The sequence below is a fragment of the Falco punctatus genome (assembly GCF_963210335.1).
Source record: "Falco punctatus genome assembly, chromosome: 14".
In the NCBI taxonomy this organism is placed as follows: Eukaryota; Metazoa; Chordata; class Aves; order Falconiformes; family Falconidae; genus Falco; species Falco punctatus.
This window is the reverse complement of record NC_137594.1, coordinates 665,285-685,592: the sequence shown is the minus strand read 5'-3', so window position 1 is coordinate 685,592 and position 20,308 is coordinate 665,285. Positions and strand designations below refer to the sequence as shown.

The window sequence follows — 20,308 nt, the reverse complement described above, 5'->3', positions numbered from 1 at the left end:
ATTCAAACTTTCTAGGTATGAAGATGGGAAAAAGAAATGTGAAGGGCCTACATGGTTTTGACTGAAGATACTTAGTGTTATGTATCAGTTCTGTAGGAGACCAGATTTATAATCCAGATTTAGAGCTGAATTCAGCTGCCTTACTGAGGCCACCTTTACGTGTTATGCATGCATCTCTCTCTGCTCTTCTGCAGAAACAAGTCCCCTGCTAACTCTGTATGCTTCCCAGCCTGTCTGTTCTGTGCTGTCATGCAAGCCAGTTAGTGCAGCATCTGAATAACATCTTTTTTTCTGATATGGCAGTGTTTAAAATGTATGACACCATTTTGAGAGGCCAGTGACCCAGACAAAAACTGTAGCAGACTGCCATGGCAACTTTTTGTAAGTTGGTGTGACATTATCTGTTATCAGAATGGCTTAGGTATATTTGCAGTCTAACGTGGATGAAGGAAGACTGTAGAGATGCTTGTATAGTCTGATCTCACAGAAAATCAAAAGTTGGCTTTGGTGAGCATGAGCTGAAAAGTTCTATTGTTGAATGTAATTTTAAAGTTTGTCTTTTTTGGGAGAGACGTTTTCCTCTTGGGGGTACTCAGGAGACTAAATTGCTCTCTAGGTCAAATGGCTCCATCAGTACTTCATCTGGTGAAGTGAAACTACTCAGAGTTCATGTTGAATGCTTTCTTGCACACAATTTTCATACCAGTGCCACCAGACATTAGTGTGGCAGACTTGTTTGTTTTAGAAAGGATTATTCACTTTCGGGTGTAATAAAAGGAAGGTGTCAACTTGATTTACTTATTTCTAAAAGAAGATTCTCTGAAATTCCACACAGCTAAGATTGCTCTTCCACCAGCTTTTTTCTGTTGACTTCCACACCTCTAAGAAAGAGGCATGTATGGCACAAGTTTACAGGATTTTTGAAGCATGGCTATCTGAAGCACTTGTATGAGATCGTGTGGAAGTTACTAAATGGCGTTGCTTTTTGTAAAGGATTTCTGTCTGAAGTTGTCGTGATTTTGGGATCAACTCTGTCTTTGAAGCCTGAGTTTTCTAGAGAGAGGCAAATGTTGTGAATGAAAGCATACCTTGGTGAGTGCCGTTTCTGCCAGTTTCAGGTGAGGAATCATGTTATATTCACCTGGCAGCTAGCTCAAAGCATAGTAATTCCCGTTTCTAATGTTCTGGAAAAGCAAATACGAAGTTCCATGAATACCTCTGGTTTTCAAGTTTATTTTTAATCATGCTACTGAAGCAGTCTGCATTTTCTTAATTGTAGGATAAGAAAGAAAAAAAAAAAATATGTTAAAGTGTGAGACTATTATGAAGCCTTTAGGTGCAGTACAGGGTTTACAGATCTGTCTTTTCTCCCAGAGGATGCCAGCCCCCATCCGACTGCGGGAGTTGATCCGGACCATCCGGACAGCAAGAACCCAGGCAGAAGAGCGTGAGATGATCCAAAAGGAATGTGCTGCTATCCGGTCATCCTTCCGAGAGGAAGATAACACATACAGATGCAGAAATGTGGCAAAGCTGCTGTATATGCACATGCTGGGATACCCTGCACATTTTGGACAGGTAGGTCAGAGTTCAGTACTTGTGCTATGTGCATATGCCAGTCTGCTTTGTTTATTTGGGGCACATTGACATGTTTGGAACATTCTTAGCTGTGGTTTTGGTGTTTGCTCTTCGCAATGTTTTGAGGTCTGTCTTCACATATCTTCTGAACCTGTGTGTGTTAGTTTTGACAGTGAGATCTGCTGTTTAGAGACATATATTTTGTCATAAAACTTAGGGTTAGTGTGCTTTTGCCACGCTGTCTGCTCCTCACTACCCATGTTTCTGCAGAGTAGTAGTTCTTAAACCACAGTCCAATACATATGGATATTTCTAGATGAGTTCAAAACAGCAGTTTGGAGTTCTGTCTCTGATGGAAATAACCAGATGCTTCAAAGGAGGTTCTATACCCTCTTCCTTCTAAAGCAATCTATTCTAAGCAGGTAAGAGCTGGTCTGTTTCCAGCAATAAGAAACTGGTGTTCCTTATCCCCATCTTAGTGAGGTGACTTGGAAAATGCTGGTATGAATTTTCCATTTCTGGTGTATTTTTGACCTGCTGTGTTTGACACATTGTGGAAAAGGGAGACAGGAAGATGGGAGTTCTTGATCTACAAGATATTCTTCAGGTTGAGCTTTTCTTAGTCTTTGGGGCATAGCCTGTTTTGCTTAAAAGTCAGTAAGTGTCCTGTCAGTAGTAATCTAACCTGGACCTTCCATAGAGCTAAAGAAAAAGTCAACTTGTTTTATCCCTTAAAGTAGCTTTGTGTCTTGGGAGTCTATCATTCATGATTGGATTTACCAATCCTGACATGTCTCACTGAAACAGTGAACTCAAAGCACTGAAATCAAATTCCAGAAAGTCTTGTGTTGGGGAGTGAGTCTGGACTGTGCTATTGCATATAAAATGCATCATTGTGTTTCTGCATCATTGGATTCTTCTGTCGGCATAGGAGTTGTTGCCTAAGAGCAAGTGAATTTGAGTATTATCCTGTTCTTAACACTTCACATAGCCAGGCTCACTGGTCCAAGACAGAAACTTCCTATCACAAAAATTAAGGCACAACATCTAAAAGCTGCAAGAAGAATTAAGTGTTACAGAGATGTGTCATCTAGAATTTCTACATTTGACTGATGTTAGAAATGTTTAAATTTTGTTGGGATTTTAATCTTGTTGCTCAAGTATTTAATTCTGTATATGGAAGATTAGACCAGATATCTAATAATTTTTCAGTTTCTGCTTTGGTCAGTAATGGTAAATTACCTCCTCACTCTCAGTGGAAGAAGGATGAAACAGATTATTCAATATTTATTATTGCTGGGGTTACTACATCTCAAACAGAAACATCTGTGCTGACTATTTTGGGAATAGAGTACTTCATTTGATGGCCTTGTGTTGTGGTTTAACCCCAGCGGGCAACCAAGTACCATGCAGCTGCTTGCTCACTCCCCCTCACCCAGAGGAGCGGGGAGGAGAATCAGAAAGGAATGTAAAACTTGAGGGTCAAGAAACAATGTAATAGGTAAAGCAAAAGCTGTGCAGGCAAGCAAAGGCAAGCAGGGAGTTCATTCATCACTTCCCATGGGCAGGTGTGTGTTCGGCCATCCCCAGGAAAGCCAGGCTCCATCACACGTAATGGTTACTTGGGAAGAGAAATGCCGTAATGCTAAATGTCCCCACTTTCCTCCTTCTTCCCCCTGTTTATATGCTCAGTGTGACGTCATATGGTATGGAATACCTCTTTGGCAAGCTTGGGTCACTTGTCCTGGCTGTGTCCCCTCCCAGTGTCCTGTGCCCCTCCAGCCTTCTCACTGGCAGGGCCCAAGGAACTGAAAAGTCCTTGATTTACTATAAGCATCACCCAGCAACAACTAAAAGCATCGGTGTCCTATCAGCATTATTCTCATATCAAATCCAAAGCACAGCACTGCACCAGCTACTAAGAAAAAAAAAATTAACTGCATCCCAGCTGAAACTAGGACACCTTGGTTCTCATGTAGTTTATCAGCTGCACTTTTCAGGAAGGTGCAGGGCCCAAGGCTGAAAAGGGATTTGAACAAGTGTTGTCCAAGTAAGTTACAGACCTTTGCATGTCCTCAGTGCTTTATAACTGGAAGGAATCTAATGTTTTGTAGATGGAGTATGGTTTGTGTGAGTTGAGGACCTGTTAAAAATGCATGCTGTTCCAGTAGTGGAGTTTTATAGATAGACAGTCCAGCATTGTAGATGGGAAGTTCCTGAGAGTGACAGGATAAATATGCAGGAAATATGTTTTGGTGAAAAACAGAAGAGAGCCACAGGCTGTGTTAGTCTCTCTTAAAGATGTAAGCAGACATCTGACTTCAGCTAACAGTGTGGATGGGGTAACCAATGATAAGAGAATTTAGAGAAGGTGCAGGGGTAGTGAATGGTTGATCTACTTACTTCCAAGGCAGAGATCCTTAACTTTGACCCAGGATATCTAAAAAAATATAACCATGAGCACAGTATTTAGGCAGTGTGTGCTGAGATGCACTGAATGGCAAGCATGTGCAAAGGACATTTGTGTGAGTTTAGTAGTTGTCAGGCAGCCTTAGGCAAGTGGTCAAATAACTTCGTTATTGTCATAGTTTCTACTTGCAAAAAAATTCTGGTTGGAGGGGCAGCTAAAAACTTGGGTAAGCTGTAGTCTGGCTACGTGCTTATATCTAGCTTTACTGATGTATCTGTTACAGTGCTGATGTAACAGATTTTAATTGTTCCTTTGAATGAAATGGATGTAATGGTATTGAGATTTCTTCAACTAATTAAACTTAGTAAGAGCATCAGCTGATCATGTTTCTCAGTATTGCTGTGCATGAAGCTAGTTTGCATGTATTTGTATAAAAATGAAACAAGAACCCATGAGCCTTTCACAGGGTAAATTTCAATATCTTTCAAATTCAAAAGTATTAGAAATACATCTTACAGTATCTGTTGCAGCCATCAGTTTTCTTCTGCTTTTTCTTAGTCATTAGTCTTCTGCCTTTGTGGGCTCGTATACTGTAGCTTAGATGTCATCAATTCTACGTTGCATTTTTGCAGAGGATTGTATAAGAAAGTATCTTGTAAACCTGGGGTAGAAAGTTGGTTCAGAGGTGCATTATTCTCTTTACAGAAAGCACTGGAAAGATAAGAGGTTGCTGTCTAGTATTCCGTACCTTATTCCCGGTTGATCTTGCCCATTTGTGCATTTTCAGTTATCCTTGTGGATGACTGTTCTTACTGTTCAAAGGTGTTTCTTTATTCTAGATTTTCAGTGCCTTTAAACCTAGCAAATGGAACTCACTTTCAAGCTTTTTTTTAAATCAGTTTGGCACCCTGCGGTAGCTGGGTGTTCATAATTGACAACTTCTTGCATAGTTGAGTTGAATGTTCTGATGCCATGCAGTTGTGACAACTTGTCAGTGGCTAGGCCATGGCACTTACTTTCTCTGGCACTTCAACTTTAGTTTTCTTACCAATATCTGTGCAACCTTACCCTCCTGATGTGTGTGTGTGTGTGTGTGCTTCTTGCATATCACCTGTGTCTGTTCCCCTGTTCAAGCTTCCCTATAGCTAGGGACCATGAAAAACTTCATGATGTCCTGAATTTTTGCCTGTGCATGCCCCTTTTACTACTTTTAAAATGGATCTGTTGCAAGCTTTGTCTGACCCCTCCTTAAACACACTGTGTATGCTTACTTGCTGCCCTAGCTAACTTGTAAAACAGACTAAACAGGATATGTCTGTGAGGGATAAGTCTCTTACCTGTTTTGAGAAGCCATTTCTGCTACTACCTGTGTGTAAAGTAGATATTGATTATACTTGATTAGTTATCTGGTAGAGAAAAATACCTTAGTGTGTAGTAACGTCAACATTATCTCTGTGGTTGGTACCTTTTTTTTTGCAGTAAGAAAGTGTTAAGTTTTTTTAAAATTGGTTAGCAATTAAATTCTCAATCAGCTGAGTGCAGGTGGCAACTATGTGTGTTATCTTAGGGACCTTCTATATGCTACTGAACAGTTGACATTTCTATATGGTGAAAGGGAATCTCGTAGTGGCTACAATGCATATGATTTTAGTCAAACTTCAGGTACTCAAATAGAGGTTACAGAGCAGCACAAAAACTGTGGTGTGGTGGTTTTTTTTTATGACAACATACAAATCATTGATCCTCTCTGGTAGGTAGATGGACACATTTAAGCCTGGTTCAGAAGTTTCCAGTGCATATCAGTCATGACCTATAATCTAGATTTCCAGATCTTTACTATTTTGTTTTTAATGATGCATCTCTTGTCTCTATAAATACGTTATCTTTTACTTCTGTGATTTGACATAAGCCCACATATCTGGTATATCAGAGGTCATGGAAGGCCAATAGTGTCTGGCTGCTTTAAGATGCAGGAGCTGCTAGTGACTTTCCTGCTGGCTTGCTGGGAGCTTTGGCAGGTCATTTAAACTTTCTTTGGTTTTGACATCACCAAAATGGGAGTAAAATATACTCTTAAAAATGCCTTCTGAGAGACCTAAATGAGTACACATCAAAATTCAAAATGTTTCTCCTCTAGCTAAGAAGTAGTTTAAGCTAATTCTGTAATTTTTTTTCTTTTTTTTTTTTTTTTTTTTTTTCCAGTTGGAGTGCCTCAAGCTCATTGCCTCTCAGAAATTCACAGACAAGCGCATTGGGTATTTAGGTGCCATGTTGCTGCTGGATGAGAGACAGGATGTCCATCTTCTTATGACCAATTGCATCAAGAAGTAAGGGTACCACCTCTCTCTCCATCAACACATGCTTTAAGGTTTCAGGATCTGAAAGTATACGCCTGACAGTGATATTTTGAGTACTTTAGGTTTTTTCCCTTGTGTTAGAAAAACTGGTATCTTCAATTTGTTGTATGCTGTTGACTATACAAGACTCTTCTGCTATTGTACTGTATAGGACAATCCTGTCTAGCTTGCTTAAAGAGGAAGAGAAGATAAAATTGCGTTGGTCCTGACAAGGTGTATGTGGCAAACCACACTTCATGTAACTACTGTTATAGAATGGCAGTATATGTTTCTAGAGGTCATGTTAAGATAAAATCAGGAAGATGAAATGACCACAGTAAGTGGCTCAGCCAGTGCAGAAGACCTCTAATTGTTCTAAAGAACTCTACCATCTCTGTAAATTAGTTATCTTCTAGCTTGCGGTAGGGAGGAGCCAGGCGAGTAGTAATGCAGCATCAGTAATGATCCATGCACCTCTTTAAATGTGATTGAATTGGAACATTTTTATAACAGTTATAAAATTTTGTAGGCTGGACTGGCCATCATATACCACAAAGTCATATATATTGCTGCAGCCATGTTGTCCTGTGTTTATTTACTTGACTTCTGTTGACAAGCTCTAAAGAGTTGTCTGACTTCAAGGATCAAGGCTGTATATCCTGTTTTCTTTTTAAGCTTGGCCTAACAGTCCTGATGAATGGTCTTGGAAGCAAGGCAGCAACTTGGGATGTACTGTCTACTTGGCATCTTGCTGAAAGCAGACAAGAGGAGACGGGAAATAACCTGGGGTTTGGGGTTTTTTTTTCTTAGCAAAATGCTGTTAATCCGGGACTGGTTTACATGATAGTTTAGTGGATGATGATTGGTGCACTTCCAATAACACTCCTTTTCAAGGTGGACGGGAGCATGAGTTGAACAGCTGGGTTCTAGCTGATTTACCCAGGGGTCTGCTTAGTTTCTGTGGTGTGTCTGGTTTTATTATTTAACCAAGCTACTAGGTTAACACCACTTTTTTTTTTTTAATGCTAAAGTTGTGTGGTACAAGTGTAGTGAGTTTGAACTGGAAATGGGTCAGACTGAAGCTGAGTAAAACTGGTGGAAACCTTCGCACCACCTCAGTGGGTTGTTTATTGCTTTCTCCTTTGGCTTCTGTATCTACCCCTTTGTCTTGCTTTTATCTAGACATTAAGGTATTTGATTTATGGCATTGTCTTTCATTACTCTGTAGGAAGACCTATATTTTAGATACAGTAAAGTTGAGCACCCTTGTGAGGCACATACTTGCTATACACGCAGCTTTATTTAGCTGCCAAAAACTTGTTAAAGGAAGGAGACAAAAACCCAACCCATTAACCCATTTAGTGGCATGTGCAATCTGTTCCTTCATCTGCATGCTCCCATAGCTGCTTGATGTTACAACCAGAATAATGTCTCTTGCTTTTCTGCACGTTGTATGCATTTGGTTACATACCACTTGTTTCCCCAGCTCTCCCATCATGCAATCCCCAGCTCCCCTCACCTCCCAAACCAGGAACCATGTTCTTTACTTTCTTCAACACTGAATCCTGGATTCTGTGGTGACATAATTACCAAATAGTCTGATGGAAAAGTAGTGTAGAAATCCATATTAAAGCTGTTGGAATTGCCATGTGGAAGCTCTTATTATCTTGTATTAGTGTGACATTGGTAACTGGCCTCATGAACAGCATCTGCCATTAGGTGGTTTTACTTCTTGTTGACCACTTTCCACAACTTCCTTGGGTATATGAATAGTTAGTATAGCTAAACAAAATTCCTGTATGGATTATTTTTAAGGTGTTTGAATGGTGGGGTTTGGTTTTTACTCAGGATAGAGGATATTTTTACATAGATTTTAGAAACCAAACAGTATATAAAATGCAGAAACTAAAGCCTATCCTAGAACATGTTTAAACTGAGACAACCCACAGACGGAGTCACTGCAGGGCTGTACTTCATGTTAGGTTCTTTTCTGCATGCAAGTTCCAAAACAGAATGTTTTGTCTTTGCTTTAGACGTTTTAGTGGAATTCTGTGTGGTTGTCCCTCTTCTTAGCAAAATCCCTAGATTATCCACCTGATAGTTTTAACCAAATATTTTATCGCTATAATTGAGGATTTGAAGTGGAAATAGTAGCAAACCCTATGGTATGTGCACTCAAAGCTGCTGTTGCTGCTCAGTCATGCTCCCAAATAGCTGAGAATCTGGAGAATTCTTCTGGGCCATGTGTGCAGCTGGTTAGATGACTGCAGATATAGATGCCTTTTCTTGTGTGTTCAGGTTCTCTGTGTGCATGCTGACTGGCTTTGTTTTTGTTGTTCTTCTTTACAGTGACCTTAATCACAGCACGCAGTATGTGCAGGGGCTGGCACTCTGCACTCTTGGCTGCATGGGCTCCTCAGAAATGTGCAGAGATCTTGCAGGAGAGGTGGAAAAGCTCCTCAAAACTTCCAACTCCTATCTTAGGAAGAAGGTACTTCAGAGAACTTTTGAATGCTTTGTTACACATTAAAACGCAAGATTGGTTGGATACCTTGCTAATATCTGGCACACTTGGGTGGCTTGAATCACACTGGCTGAGTATTTTCCCAGTTTGCAAGGCAGAGGTTAAAAACTCCCTATCTATAGTAAGAATGTGTGTAAGCCTCTAAAAGACAAGACTCCAATAGCTGAGGCAGTTGTTTCTATTTTGATACTCTCTACCTTAGGGTTATTGGTAGTATTGTGAACACCTGCTGCCTGTTCACAGACAATAACCCCAAACCTATTGTAATTTTTATTTCTGTATCTTCTCAGATAAGTCCAGAGAAATTGTGACTGTTAACAGTGCAGGCTGATATTTGAAGACTGGAACCTATTTGATCTCTCCTGTTGCTGCTGCTGCTGACAGTAGTATGTGAGATAGGAAAGGTTAAGGGCTTGAAACAGGCAAACAATTATAAAATATCTTGTTACCATAGCAAGTGTGCCGTAGCATCTGCAAAGTGTGATCATCCTTGTTCTTTAATTTTAAAATCATTATGAAGTCTTGGGGAGGGTGGGGAGTAGTAAGATTTAGGAAGAGATGCATTGTTACTTCTTTGTCTAGTGTGTTAGATCTAGGGAGAGGTTGGAGTGAAAGCAACGCTAAGTGGTATTGCTGTATTCTGGGAGGAGGCCCTCAGTGCCTTTATTTCTCAAGCAGCTGGAAATAGGGTCTCCAGTTGCTTCTGCACTTAGAAGTAGTAGGCAATTTTTTGCAGTATACTTCTGTTTTTCATAGGACCCATCACCCGCAGGAGGAAGTTACTCTGTGGGAAAGGAGATATATTCATGGGAAAGAAAATGAGCCATAATTTGACATGAATTTAATTATTTGCTTCCAGTGCATTATCCCCTCCCTAGCAACAGGAAGAAAGACCTAAGTAGCCCTATTAAAGGCATAGATGCTTTGCAGTTAATACTACTTCTGAAGTGACTAATGTAAAAATGAACTATTGCTGGTGGGAGTATTACTTTGTAGGTCAGTGCTCCCCTTCCCTCCCACCCCTCGTGGTAGTTTTATTGAATTCTTCTATATGATGCTGTTTAGTGACACTTGTAGTAGAGAGGTAGAAAAACATACCATAAACTTTCCAAGCCTTTGTATATCATGACATTTCTGATAGTTCCTACTGTCCTAGATGTTCTCAAAACATGTACCATTGTCGTTACAGTGTGTACTAACAGAGCTGTTTTTCCTGTACAGGCAGCATTGTGTGCCGTTCATGTCATTAGAAAGGTGCCTGAACTCATGGAGATGTTCCTGCCAGCCACCAAAAACTTGCTGAATGAGAAGAATCATGGTAATATCTGAGACTCTACTTAATGGAAGCTATGCCATTCTTTAAGGATGGTGTACTTGCTACCTAAGCCTTTTATTTGGAAGGAACTTTGAAGGTGTATTTGTGTGATTTGTTTCTTTCCGTTTCCTTGCTTCAGAGTGGGTGGAATGGGGAAAGTTGTGATTTTTATTCAATACACTGCCTAAAGGGACTTGTAAAGTGCACTTTTTAGGGTTGATTTTTTGAGTCTTCTGCAAGAGAATCCTATAGTGCTGTGCTGACATCATTCTAGCAGGCATTCCCAGGACACAGATACCTACGTTAGTCAGGAAAGAGTCTTTAAATGCTGTTTTTCATCAGAACTACATCATAAACCAGATTCTCACTGTAATGGTCCTCTGTGAGATTAGTCTGTTTTAATAAATTTTCTTGCACAAGTGCTTTTAGAAGGTTATTTAAAGAGTACCTTGACTAATTTGTATGAAGCCTAATACTCACTTTGCAAAGTCTTAGTGCTGTGGCACATCTACAATGAGCATGCATCTTAAAAAAAAAAAAAAAAAATAGGTGAGTGTACCAGGCGTTCTACAGTAGATATTTGCGGTGCTGAAAACCCATTATGGGGAGAAGTTCTGTCTCAAGACAGGGTAGTTATAAGTGCCAAGAGTACTAACAGGCCACAGGAGCTTCCTGGGAAGCTATTGATTCCATTTGGGTTTTTTGCTGCATGTGTTGTAAACTTTTGAGGTACAGAACAGTTTGCATGTGGAATATGGTTCACGTATGTGCAGCTAGTTTACCTTGATTTAAAATGCGATGATCGGAACATTTAGACCAGTCGTTGCTTCAGGTAGGCAACAGTCTGTAATACTTCTTGTCAGTAAGTGATGCCCATATGATCCAGCCTGGTAGCTTGAGATCATCTGTCTTTGTCTTATGCAACCCTGAAAAGCTGAGAGCTGTTCTGTTCCCTCTTTAAAAGATGGGAATGCCTCTCTTCAAGCCTTGGCCAAGCAGAGGATTGAGTCTAGGTTCACCTGCATTCAAGAACAGAATCATCCTTTTTGCTTTCCTTATCCTTAAAAATCAGCATCTCCTTTGCAGCATTCTTAGCCCCATGCTTTGTGTTGAGCTTTGTCTGAAGCAGAATATATACGAAACCCTTCTAGCAGCCTCTTGAGAGGTCTCACCAAGTAGTGTCAGTGTTAAAGCTGTGACACAAGCTTTATAGATAAATATATTTTGAAGTACGTAAATATCTTGGATAGACCCTGCAATAGGCCAGAAAGCTGCATTAGCTTGTGGAATATAAATGTCATCTCTTAGAAAATGTTACTTATTAAGCAGGCTTCTAGTCTCTTTGAGTCAGGAACCCTCCAGTACTGACTTAACACCTACAGAAAATGAGTAATTGAAAAAGTTAGCATCTGAGAGGGATTGCTGTGTTACATCTGAATCCAGGGATGTAACAATGCTCATGGTTGAAGTTTCATGCTTTACAAGGTTATATCTTAGAAGTTGTCGAGCATTGCCATCTAGTTAAATGGTTTCTAATTGACAAGCCTTTTCTGTTTTCAGGGATGCTTTGACTGGGTTTCATCAAGGCAGGGCACACAGCAGCTGGCTGCCAATGCACAGGCACTGGCTTCACCAAGCAGTCTGCTGTAGGCTTTCTCTAGACTGAGTTCTGAGACCTTCTGAGGAAGGCCCAACTCAGGTCACATAAGGCTGGCTAGGGTACCCAAATTGGAACAGAAAATCAGTAAGTGTGAGGAAGCCAACACCTACAATGCTGTTAACACACTGTCCTTCTGGAGTCTTAGAATGGTTTGGGTTGGAAGGGACCCTAAAGATAATTTAGTCCAACTATGTTTTTTACCATCTGAGTTTGTATGTACATACTCCGCAGTATGCGAGTTTCTGCAGAGTCCAGTTTTGCTCCTCCTTTGGCCTTTAGTTGCAGCTTTAAACATGAGCTTGTTGTCTGCTTTCCCTTGGGCACAGCTGCAAGCCCAAATAAATCTTGGGGTAGATATGTTGGATTCAAGACAAATATTTTAAATTATTTCCTGTTGTTTTCTCCTGATCTTTGTCACATGTCTGGAGCCAATGAGATTATGTTAAATGTTGATACGCTTTCCTTTTTTTTTTTTTTTTTTTTCTTTCTTCTCCCTTTATCTTTAGGTGTTCTTCACACATCAGTTGTCCTCCTCACAGAGATGTGCGAGAGAAGCCCAGACATGCTTGCACACTTTAGAAAGGTAAATGTGAAGTGATATCACTGAGTTAATATTCATGGTTTTGTGTTTTTTGGATTGGGGGTTTTCTTGGGTTTTGTTTTTTTTTTAACCAATGTGTCCTTTTAGTCTCCCTAGTGAAAGTGTGCGTACATATTTTATTAAAATGTTTACATTTAGATGAAGAATTTAATGACACTGTCTGCTTGTTATCAAAATAAAAAATAATAATAATTTGGGAATTTTGTGTGTATCTAGCCCTAATCCCCTTCAATAAATGGATAAGTTAAAAACCATCAGTTTTAAGACTGTGCAGTATGAAACTTAACCTAAAGTTGGATTTTGGTGTCCCCTTTGATGTTCCCTTAGGGTTTTTTTCCACTCTAATTGTATAGTGACATTGGCATTACTAATGTAATAAACATAAAGAGGCAAAGGATGGAAAAACTGAGGCTTATACCAACACCTGAATGCCTTAACACAGTCTTACTAACTCAGGTCAAAAATATCAATGGAAGTTCTAGTTCTGTAGATACCTCATCTCTGGTGCATGCTGTATTACATCATTTGCCATTTTAATTTAAGGGTTTGAGAGTCAATGTCACTCTTCCTCCTCTGGTTAGGAATGTTTGCTTTCCTTGCCCCACAGCACAAAGTTCCTTATGCTGTTTGCTGTAATTTGCTGTGCAGTATTGCTATATGAAAGCCTACCAACAGAAGGGCTTCTGAAAATTGCACTGGTTGTCATTCCGACTTGTTGATCAAAGAAGAAATTAAACAAAGGTTGTAAAACAGAACTGGCCATTTGCTTTTCTTAAAAGTTTTTAAAGGTGCTTATTTATTTGCATGCCCAGTTTACTGTTCTTCCTTGGCTTGTCCATATCATAAGGCATTTTGGTATACATCTTCCCTTGCCCTGATTGTATATGTCAAAGCAGGAGTAAAAGTGGGACTAGGGTCATCTTGAAGGTGGCCATCCCTGCTTCTAACTGTTCAGTTAAGATGATAGTTGTGGGAAAAAGAGAGAAGAGGTGAGTCCACAGAACTTAGGCACTAGGTACACTCTTTTCTAGCTATCTCTTGTAGTTGTTTATGCTGTGAATGGTACAATATTGATCTGTCCCTAATGCCTGCTTCGTCTGTTTTGTCCCTTTTGTCTGGAATCCTGCTGTGTTAGAATGAAAAGGTAAGAATTAATTCTTTTAGATGGTGCATGCTTGCATTCAATCCGTAGATGCTCATCTCTTGTGAGACAGTGCCTCTTAATGCCACATTTGTGATTGATTGCCACGTGCTTAGATCAATTGTACTTGTCTAATGCTTTTTGTGTGCTGGTAGTGTTGTGTCACTAAAACTCTATACCCATGGCAGCCCTGAATCTCAGTTGTGGCCTTCTCCAAACATGAGCCTGCTTTCCTCAAGCTCCCTGTCATTGGAGGAATACTGTAGGGATTTTTTTTTGTGCCTATGCCAACTGTAGCCCTGGCCTTTCCTCTTATCACAAACTGGGCTTTGTGTTTTGTCTGAACCATGGGGCAACTTTGGGTGCTTCCCAAGAGGTAGTAGGAGAGACAGGGTGGCCCTCAACCGATCTCCATGGCTGTAATGTTTCCCTTTCTTTGTGCTGTCCTCAGTCCTGACAACTGCTGCATGTTAGAAGGCAAAGAAAATGTTAATTAGGGTTCCAGGAATGCTGTAGCAGATAACTTCACTTGTCTTGAGAAAAGATGTTGCAGCACCCTTTGGTTTTCTCTTTAAGGCAGATAATAGGAAATTCATGCTTCCTTTTGTTTGTGCATTGTATGAAATGTGCATTTGTAGAGGAGCATGTAATTCCTGAAGAGCAAAGGTAGGAATAAAAAGAGTTGATGGATTAACTCAGCTGGTTTTCTTCTTATACTGTACCACAAACATACAAGACTTTAGTCCAGAAAAAAAATTTTGTGTGTCCACATGCATCTGTTGTGCTTTATGTCACATTATACTTTTAGCACTTTCTGCTGCTATCTGTCCTGAATCTGAAGCACCATCTTGATGTTGTCAGAAGTGGCAACTTCACTGTAAGCAGTCTCTGATGTGGTAAAAATTTAGCATGAATGCAGTCCCTGACTCATAGCAGGCATAAATGAATGCTGGAGTAGCCCATTTCAAGGATGGGAAAATTTGTTAAGTCGTAAGGGTGAATTGTTGGGAAGGATTTTGTAGAGAACATTTTTATAAACTGTAATTGACATGCATGGAGTTGAAAGAATGATGCTGTCCTGGTGCTAGCCATGCCTCAGGAATGAAAAATTCACTTACAGAGGTATTACAGTGGTTGCAGTCTAGTTTGTCACTTCATCTCTAGCCAGTGTCTGGATTATTTTAATACCAGCACTGAGAGGGACAGAAGAAACTTTCTATGGAAGGAATAAAGCTTGTAGAGATCTACATCTCTACATCATCCACCAGGAGTGTTTTTTTCTCTTACAGTTCAATGAAAACAAGTCCAGTTTCTATCTTTCAACCTTAAGATTTTTTTTCATAAGGATGTATTAGGGAGGAAATGGAAGCTCATTTCTGAGACTGTTTTGTTACTTACGGCTGCTATGAAGGTTTTTGGACATAAATATTAAGTTTGTTACAGCTTTTCTGCTTTAATGATTGCATTATTTGCCACGTTCTGCTTTAAACTGATTACTTGCTTGGCATGTGTGAGATAGTACAGAGAAATTTTATTATGGTTCCTCAGAGTTGCCCTGACAGATGAAGCCCCTGGCTAGAGATGCCTAAGATGGAAGGGAGTTGAACCAAACTTGCAGATAGGTAACATTTCTTCAAAGCTGTGTACAAGTCCTGAAAGGTAGTTCATTCCTAGGGACAGATGTCTACTGGGAGACCAGTATCGTCAATGTCTGATGATGTTGATTTTTTTTTTTCTGAAAGTTGATTATTTTTTTAGTACTCACAGTTGTAAAGAAACTTTAAAATATGAACAGTGTAAGCTGATATGGTTCTGTTCTGGATCTGGCATAGCAGCAGTGCTCATAGAAGCTAAGTTGGATGGAGTGTCAAAGGAATTCTTTAAATAGACTCTAATCATAGCAGTACAGTACTTGAAAAGATCAAAACTTGTCTGCGTGATGCTTCCATGAAGATGTATGCTAAAAATTAGTCAGGAGCATGAAATTCTGGAATTATGCCATTGTAATAGTCCCAGCACATCCCCTTTTCATGAAGAGAGGGTTTAAGTTGGTGTTTCCTCTCAGGTCTCAACTGCCAAACTCCGGTAGATGTAGTACTGTAAAGATACAATATGGTGTTCAGCTCCCAGCTTAACTGTTTCTAGTTGTGTCCTAGCTAAGCAGCAGCTATTTGTACAACATCAGCTCTAGGCCTGCAGGTTGAACTTTGTGGAAGAATCCATAGACTGACTTGCTTTCAAAGACAGGATTTGTTCTTAGACCTGTACTTCAGAGCTGGGGTGGGGGAAGGAACACCACCCTAATTAGGACAACTCTCTTCACAGCTTGTTCCCCAATTAGTTCGGATTCTGAAGAACCTTATTATGTCTGGATATTCACCAGAGCATGATGTGTCTGGGATCAGTGACCCCTTTTTGCAGGTAAGAACTGATGCAAACTGTGATAGCTTTAATTCTAGTACTGTGTTTTGAGACAGGTGTGATGAGGTTGGTTACCTCAGGGCAGTGTGTTGATTTTAAGATTTTGTCTTACAGCTGATTGTGTGTAGTGGGGGTACGGTTCTGGCTAGTGGGAATGAGTACAGCATAAGCCTCTTCCTGTTGGTGAAGTCTTAAGGATAAGCGTTTTGCTTAGGTATGGGAATCAACAGCTTGTTTTGCTTCTTTGCCACTACTCAGGAAGTGTACTACTGGGCATTTCATTGCCACCCAACAAGCTTTTCTTTGCTTTATTTTGTCAAATAGGTACGAATCCTGCGGTTACTAAGAATTTTAGGGCGAAATGATGATGATTCTAGTGAAGCAATGAATGACATACTTGCACAGGTGAGGTCTGCAAGGTTGATGAGCAGCTTAAACTTTCACTTTTGGTTTCCTAATAATTGGATTCAGCAGCATTGGTGAGATTACAGCTGCTTGCTACACTGGGTTAAATTTTGCCGCAAGAGATGCGTGTTCATAGGTGTGTGGCATGTTTGCCGGGGATTGGGTAATTTCACTGCCTGTTCTGCAGAACAGCATAAAGGGTATCTGTTCTGGGTGCATCAGAGTTGCTTATTTTGTTTCATTTCTCCAGGTTGCCACTAATACAGAAACAAGTAAAAACGTGGGAAATGCCATTCTCTATGAAACTGTGCTGACTATTATGGACATAAAATCTGAGAGTGGACTGAGAGTAAGTTGTTTTGCTATGGCCTTTTTTCCCTCCCTCCCTCAGGCTTGTATTAGAGCATTTTCTGTGGAGGATATGAAATAAAGTTGTTTTACCCAAACATAGCTCCACAGTTAGCTCTAGGTAAGACCGTAATCTCTTAAGGAAGTGGTGTTTGATTTTATGGGGTTTTTTTGTGGTGCTTTTTTTTTTTTAATAAAGAAAAGCAAAACTTCCTGCAGATTCTGTTACCTTGAGTGCAGGAGAGAGCTTGTGCTGTGTTTGTCTTGGCTTTTCCTCTAGAGTTCTTCATCCTTCTGGCCAAGAACTGCAATGGTAGCTTTGACATGTTGCCTTTAAAATAATCTTGAAACAATGAAGATGACCAGCAGCCTTTTTTTGATCACTTACCTTCCCTAACTCTTTCTGCAGGTGTTAGCCATTAACATCCTAGGCCGTTTCTTATTAAACAACGACAAAAATATTAGGTAAGTTGTATGCAGTGTGTTTTGGCAACACCCATTTTAAAATGTGTGAGAAAAAATTACACAAAGATTATGCTGAAGTAGAGCTTTCCAGTACTTTTACTGGGGTTAGTGTGACTGTCTAGCTTTCTTCTTTCTTGGTGCATTCTTTTCTCTGTGCAAGTATTCAACTGTAGCCATGCCCTTCTTAGTTGATGTATCTGGGTGTATGATGTAATTCTTAACATGTGATTTCTTAATCTAGTTAAGTGTTTTTTGCAATAGTCTGTGAATGTCCTGTCTTGTCCCAGCTGGTCTGTGGCGGTATTGAAATGAGAGATGGCATTGGAGATGTGACAAATTAGAGGAAAAACTGTGGTTTTTCTGATTGTGTGCTGCTGGCAACAAGGAAGCTTGGTTGTGTTTTGGTCACTATGAATCTGGACATGTAATTGCTGCAACTGCTAGAATTAATTTGCATCTCTAGGCATTTTGATTGCAAATCATGGTGTAGGTAGAAGACTAGCCTTGGGAATTACAGCTCACACTAGTTTGAGCATATGATCTGTGGAGGTCTAATCTTTAATTGCCTTGTCTCTTCAACATCTTTGTGAATAACAGACAACTGACATGAGCCCAGGAACTGGGACAGGTGCTTCTCCAGGCAGCAGGGTGTTAGGCATGTTACAGTTCAGTATGGTAACTCACCTTTGAAGATAGGGCAAGCAGTCCCCTGGAAGATTTCCATTTGTTACCAAGTACAAGAGAACCCTATTCTCCTGCAAAATAAGACTTAAGTTTTGGTGAGTGTGAGTGTCTGTGCATAGAAATTAAATACAGTCTGTCAGCTTTTTCTGACTGTATGTCCTTGTCGCAGATACGTAGCTTTGACGTCATTGTTGAAAACTGTACAGACAGACCATAATGCAGTACAGCGGCATAGAAGCACTATTGTGGACTGCCTGAAGGATCTGGATGTCTCCATTAAAAGGTAATTGAAGTATCAGTGAAATAAACTCTGAAGGTTGACAGCCTATGGAAAATGAGCAGGGCGTAGGGGAAAATGACAGTCTTGGGGAACTGTACATGATATTAGTATTAATGCATAGTATGGTTCGTACTTCAAAGAAGGTAATGAAGATGTGCAGCCACCTTCTTTGGGAAGCTGCTTTTACATTTTGTATGTCTTGGATTGGAAAAAAAGGTTTTCTCTGTTTCAGTTTTTCAGAAATGGAATCTGTATCACACTGTGTGCTTACAATGAGGTGGAAAGCCTTCATAAAGTATAATCACAATCAAAACTACTTTGACAGGCTCCATATTGCTTTCCTTTCCCAGACAAACGGGCAGTGTCAAGTTGCCTTGAAATGGCGTTAAGCCATCCAAACAATGCATTCTAGATTAAATTTGATTAGGCAGTGGTAGAATTCAGACTTAACCTGATTATTCAAATAATTTGCTTACAAACCACGTCCCGTTATGCATTCTTGATGTTCATTTATCATTTAAATAGCAGTGTGTTGCTACTTTTCTGGGCAATGGGAGAACTTGCAAGGTTGCTTCCTACTTCCTACTACAGGAAGATTTTTTTATTTTTTTTTTTCTGCTACTCAGCTTAAACTTCTTCCTCTGTTTGTTCTCATTCAATCTCTTACTTCAGTTATGTTCCTTTTACTCAATGATAATAGCTTTCTCCTGTTTGTCAGACACTCATAGGTACACTTGAAGTGTTTGATCTCACTTTTGCCCAACCTATATGGAATATTGCTCTTCTAAATTGAGTCAAAAGCCTGTCAATTGCTTGCTCTTTCTTTCAGAGCTCTGTTCCTCATTGTTATTCTTTCTGTAACTGGTGGTCTGAGCTCAGTGCAGGATATGACATGTCAGTAATGGGGTCCCTGCTGCATCTTGTGGAATCTGTCTGTCACAGGCCAGATTTTCATTGAGCTCTCATAACATCATGAATATACTTTCAAAATTGCTCAACCTTTTTTTCCATCTTCTTAAACTGATTAGGTATGCTATGGATAATCATTCTGATAACTCATTCTTCACATTTAGGCCCAACTTTGAATCTGACCTAGATATCTTTAACAGCACTACTCAGTCTGATATGTGCAGAACAGGAAAGAAATTGGATCTGTCTCGCTTTTGAAACTTCTAACTGTTATGTAATGGGTATCATGTAATCTATTTTTACAGTTGCAATCTATCCCAAAACACAAATTTGTATCTTACATACTGAGCAAGTCAGGCTGCTGTTGCTGTTTGGTGCCAGAGCCAGTGTGAGGCTCTGCTGTGGAATAGCAAAGCCCTGTCTAGGCTTTGGATAGAAGGCAATGAAAGCATTTTAGTGGTGCCTGCTAGGAAAGCATAGTTATGCTACCAACAACAGAGCTTCATGTCTGAGTGCTGTTGGAGGATGAAGCCTTTGAGTGATCCATCGGCAGAGCATGATGTTGCCATGCTGACACTCATGCTGCTGACAATGCACTGTCTTCACTGAAGCAATATATTGAGTGGGTGTCAGAGACTCTAGGTAGTAAGTTTCAAGGTCTAGGGCTTGAGGGAAAGTCACAATACCTGGTTCTAGTTATCTGAAGCATGGCCTGTTATCATCATCTTTTAACCATTGCAGCGCATCTTTGATCCATGTAGTATAATTGGGAATGGTTTTGCAATTTAATTCAAGTCTTTGTTATTTGATCATATTAAACAAAATGATTAGGAGCTTCACGACAGGAATGAGCCATGTAATATGATTGAAGGTAAGCAATATGTGTTGAGATAAATGCCTGATGTTAAGATTGCAGAGTACTGTGCACCTGCAGTATTGATATATCTGTGCAGTATTGATATAATGTGACTGAAAAGTTAAACACAGAAAACTTTAAACCAAGTTAGGGTTAGGTGTAAGGAGTTGGGAACTAATTGAAGGGATGAAAACAATTCTAATAATGGTGTAGGTCTCCAACCAGCAATAGAATCTAGATTATAAAAGGTAACAATGTATATATTTCCATCCTAATTCTGAATACCTCTGTGTTTTCTAGGTCCCTGGGTATTAGTTGGGTAAAAAGCAAAATAGCACATCTACAGTTCACCATTCTGTAGAAATCCTCATTACA

At 39.9% G+C, this 20,308-nt stretch overlaps 1 protein-coding gene across 3 annotated transcripts in view; it reads left to right on the top strand.

Annotated features, from left to right (window-relative positions):
* Positions 1-20,308, top strand: part of AP1G1 (adaptor related protein complex 1 subunit gamma 1) — a 51,973-nt gene that overhangs the window by 13,486 nt on the left and 18,179 nt on the right. For all 3 annotated transcript variants that reach the window (XM_080365118.1, XM_080365119.1, XM_080365120.1), the window contains exons 2-11: positions 1,375-1,578; positions 6,191-6,315; positions 8,674-8,815; positions 10,070-10,166; positions 12,330-12,406; positions 15,891-15,986; positions 16,311-16,391; positions 16,642-16,740; positions 17,149-17,204; positions 18,058-18,171. In XM_080365118.1, coding sequence (XP_080221244.1) covers positions 1,378-1,578; positions 6,191-6,315; positions 8,674-8,815; positions 10,070-10,166; positions 12,330-12,406; positions 15,891-15,986; positions 16,311-16,391; positions 16,642-16,740; positions 17,149-17,204; positions 18,058-18,171 — 1,088 coding nt within the window. In that variant the 5' untranslated portion in view covers positions 1,375-1,377. The remainder of the gene's footprint in view (positions 1-1,374; positions 1,579-6,190; positions 6,316-8,673; positions 8,816-10,069; positions 10,167-12,329; positions 12,407-15,890; positions 15,987-16,310; positions 16,392-16,641; positions 16,741-17,148; positions 17,205-18,057; positions 18,172-20,308) is intronic.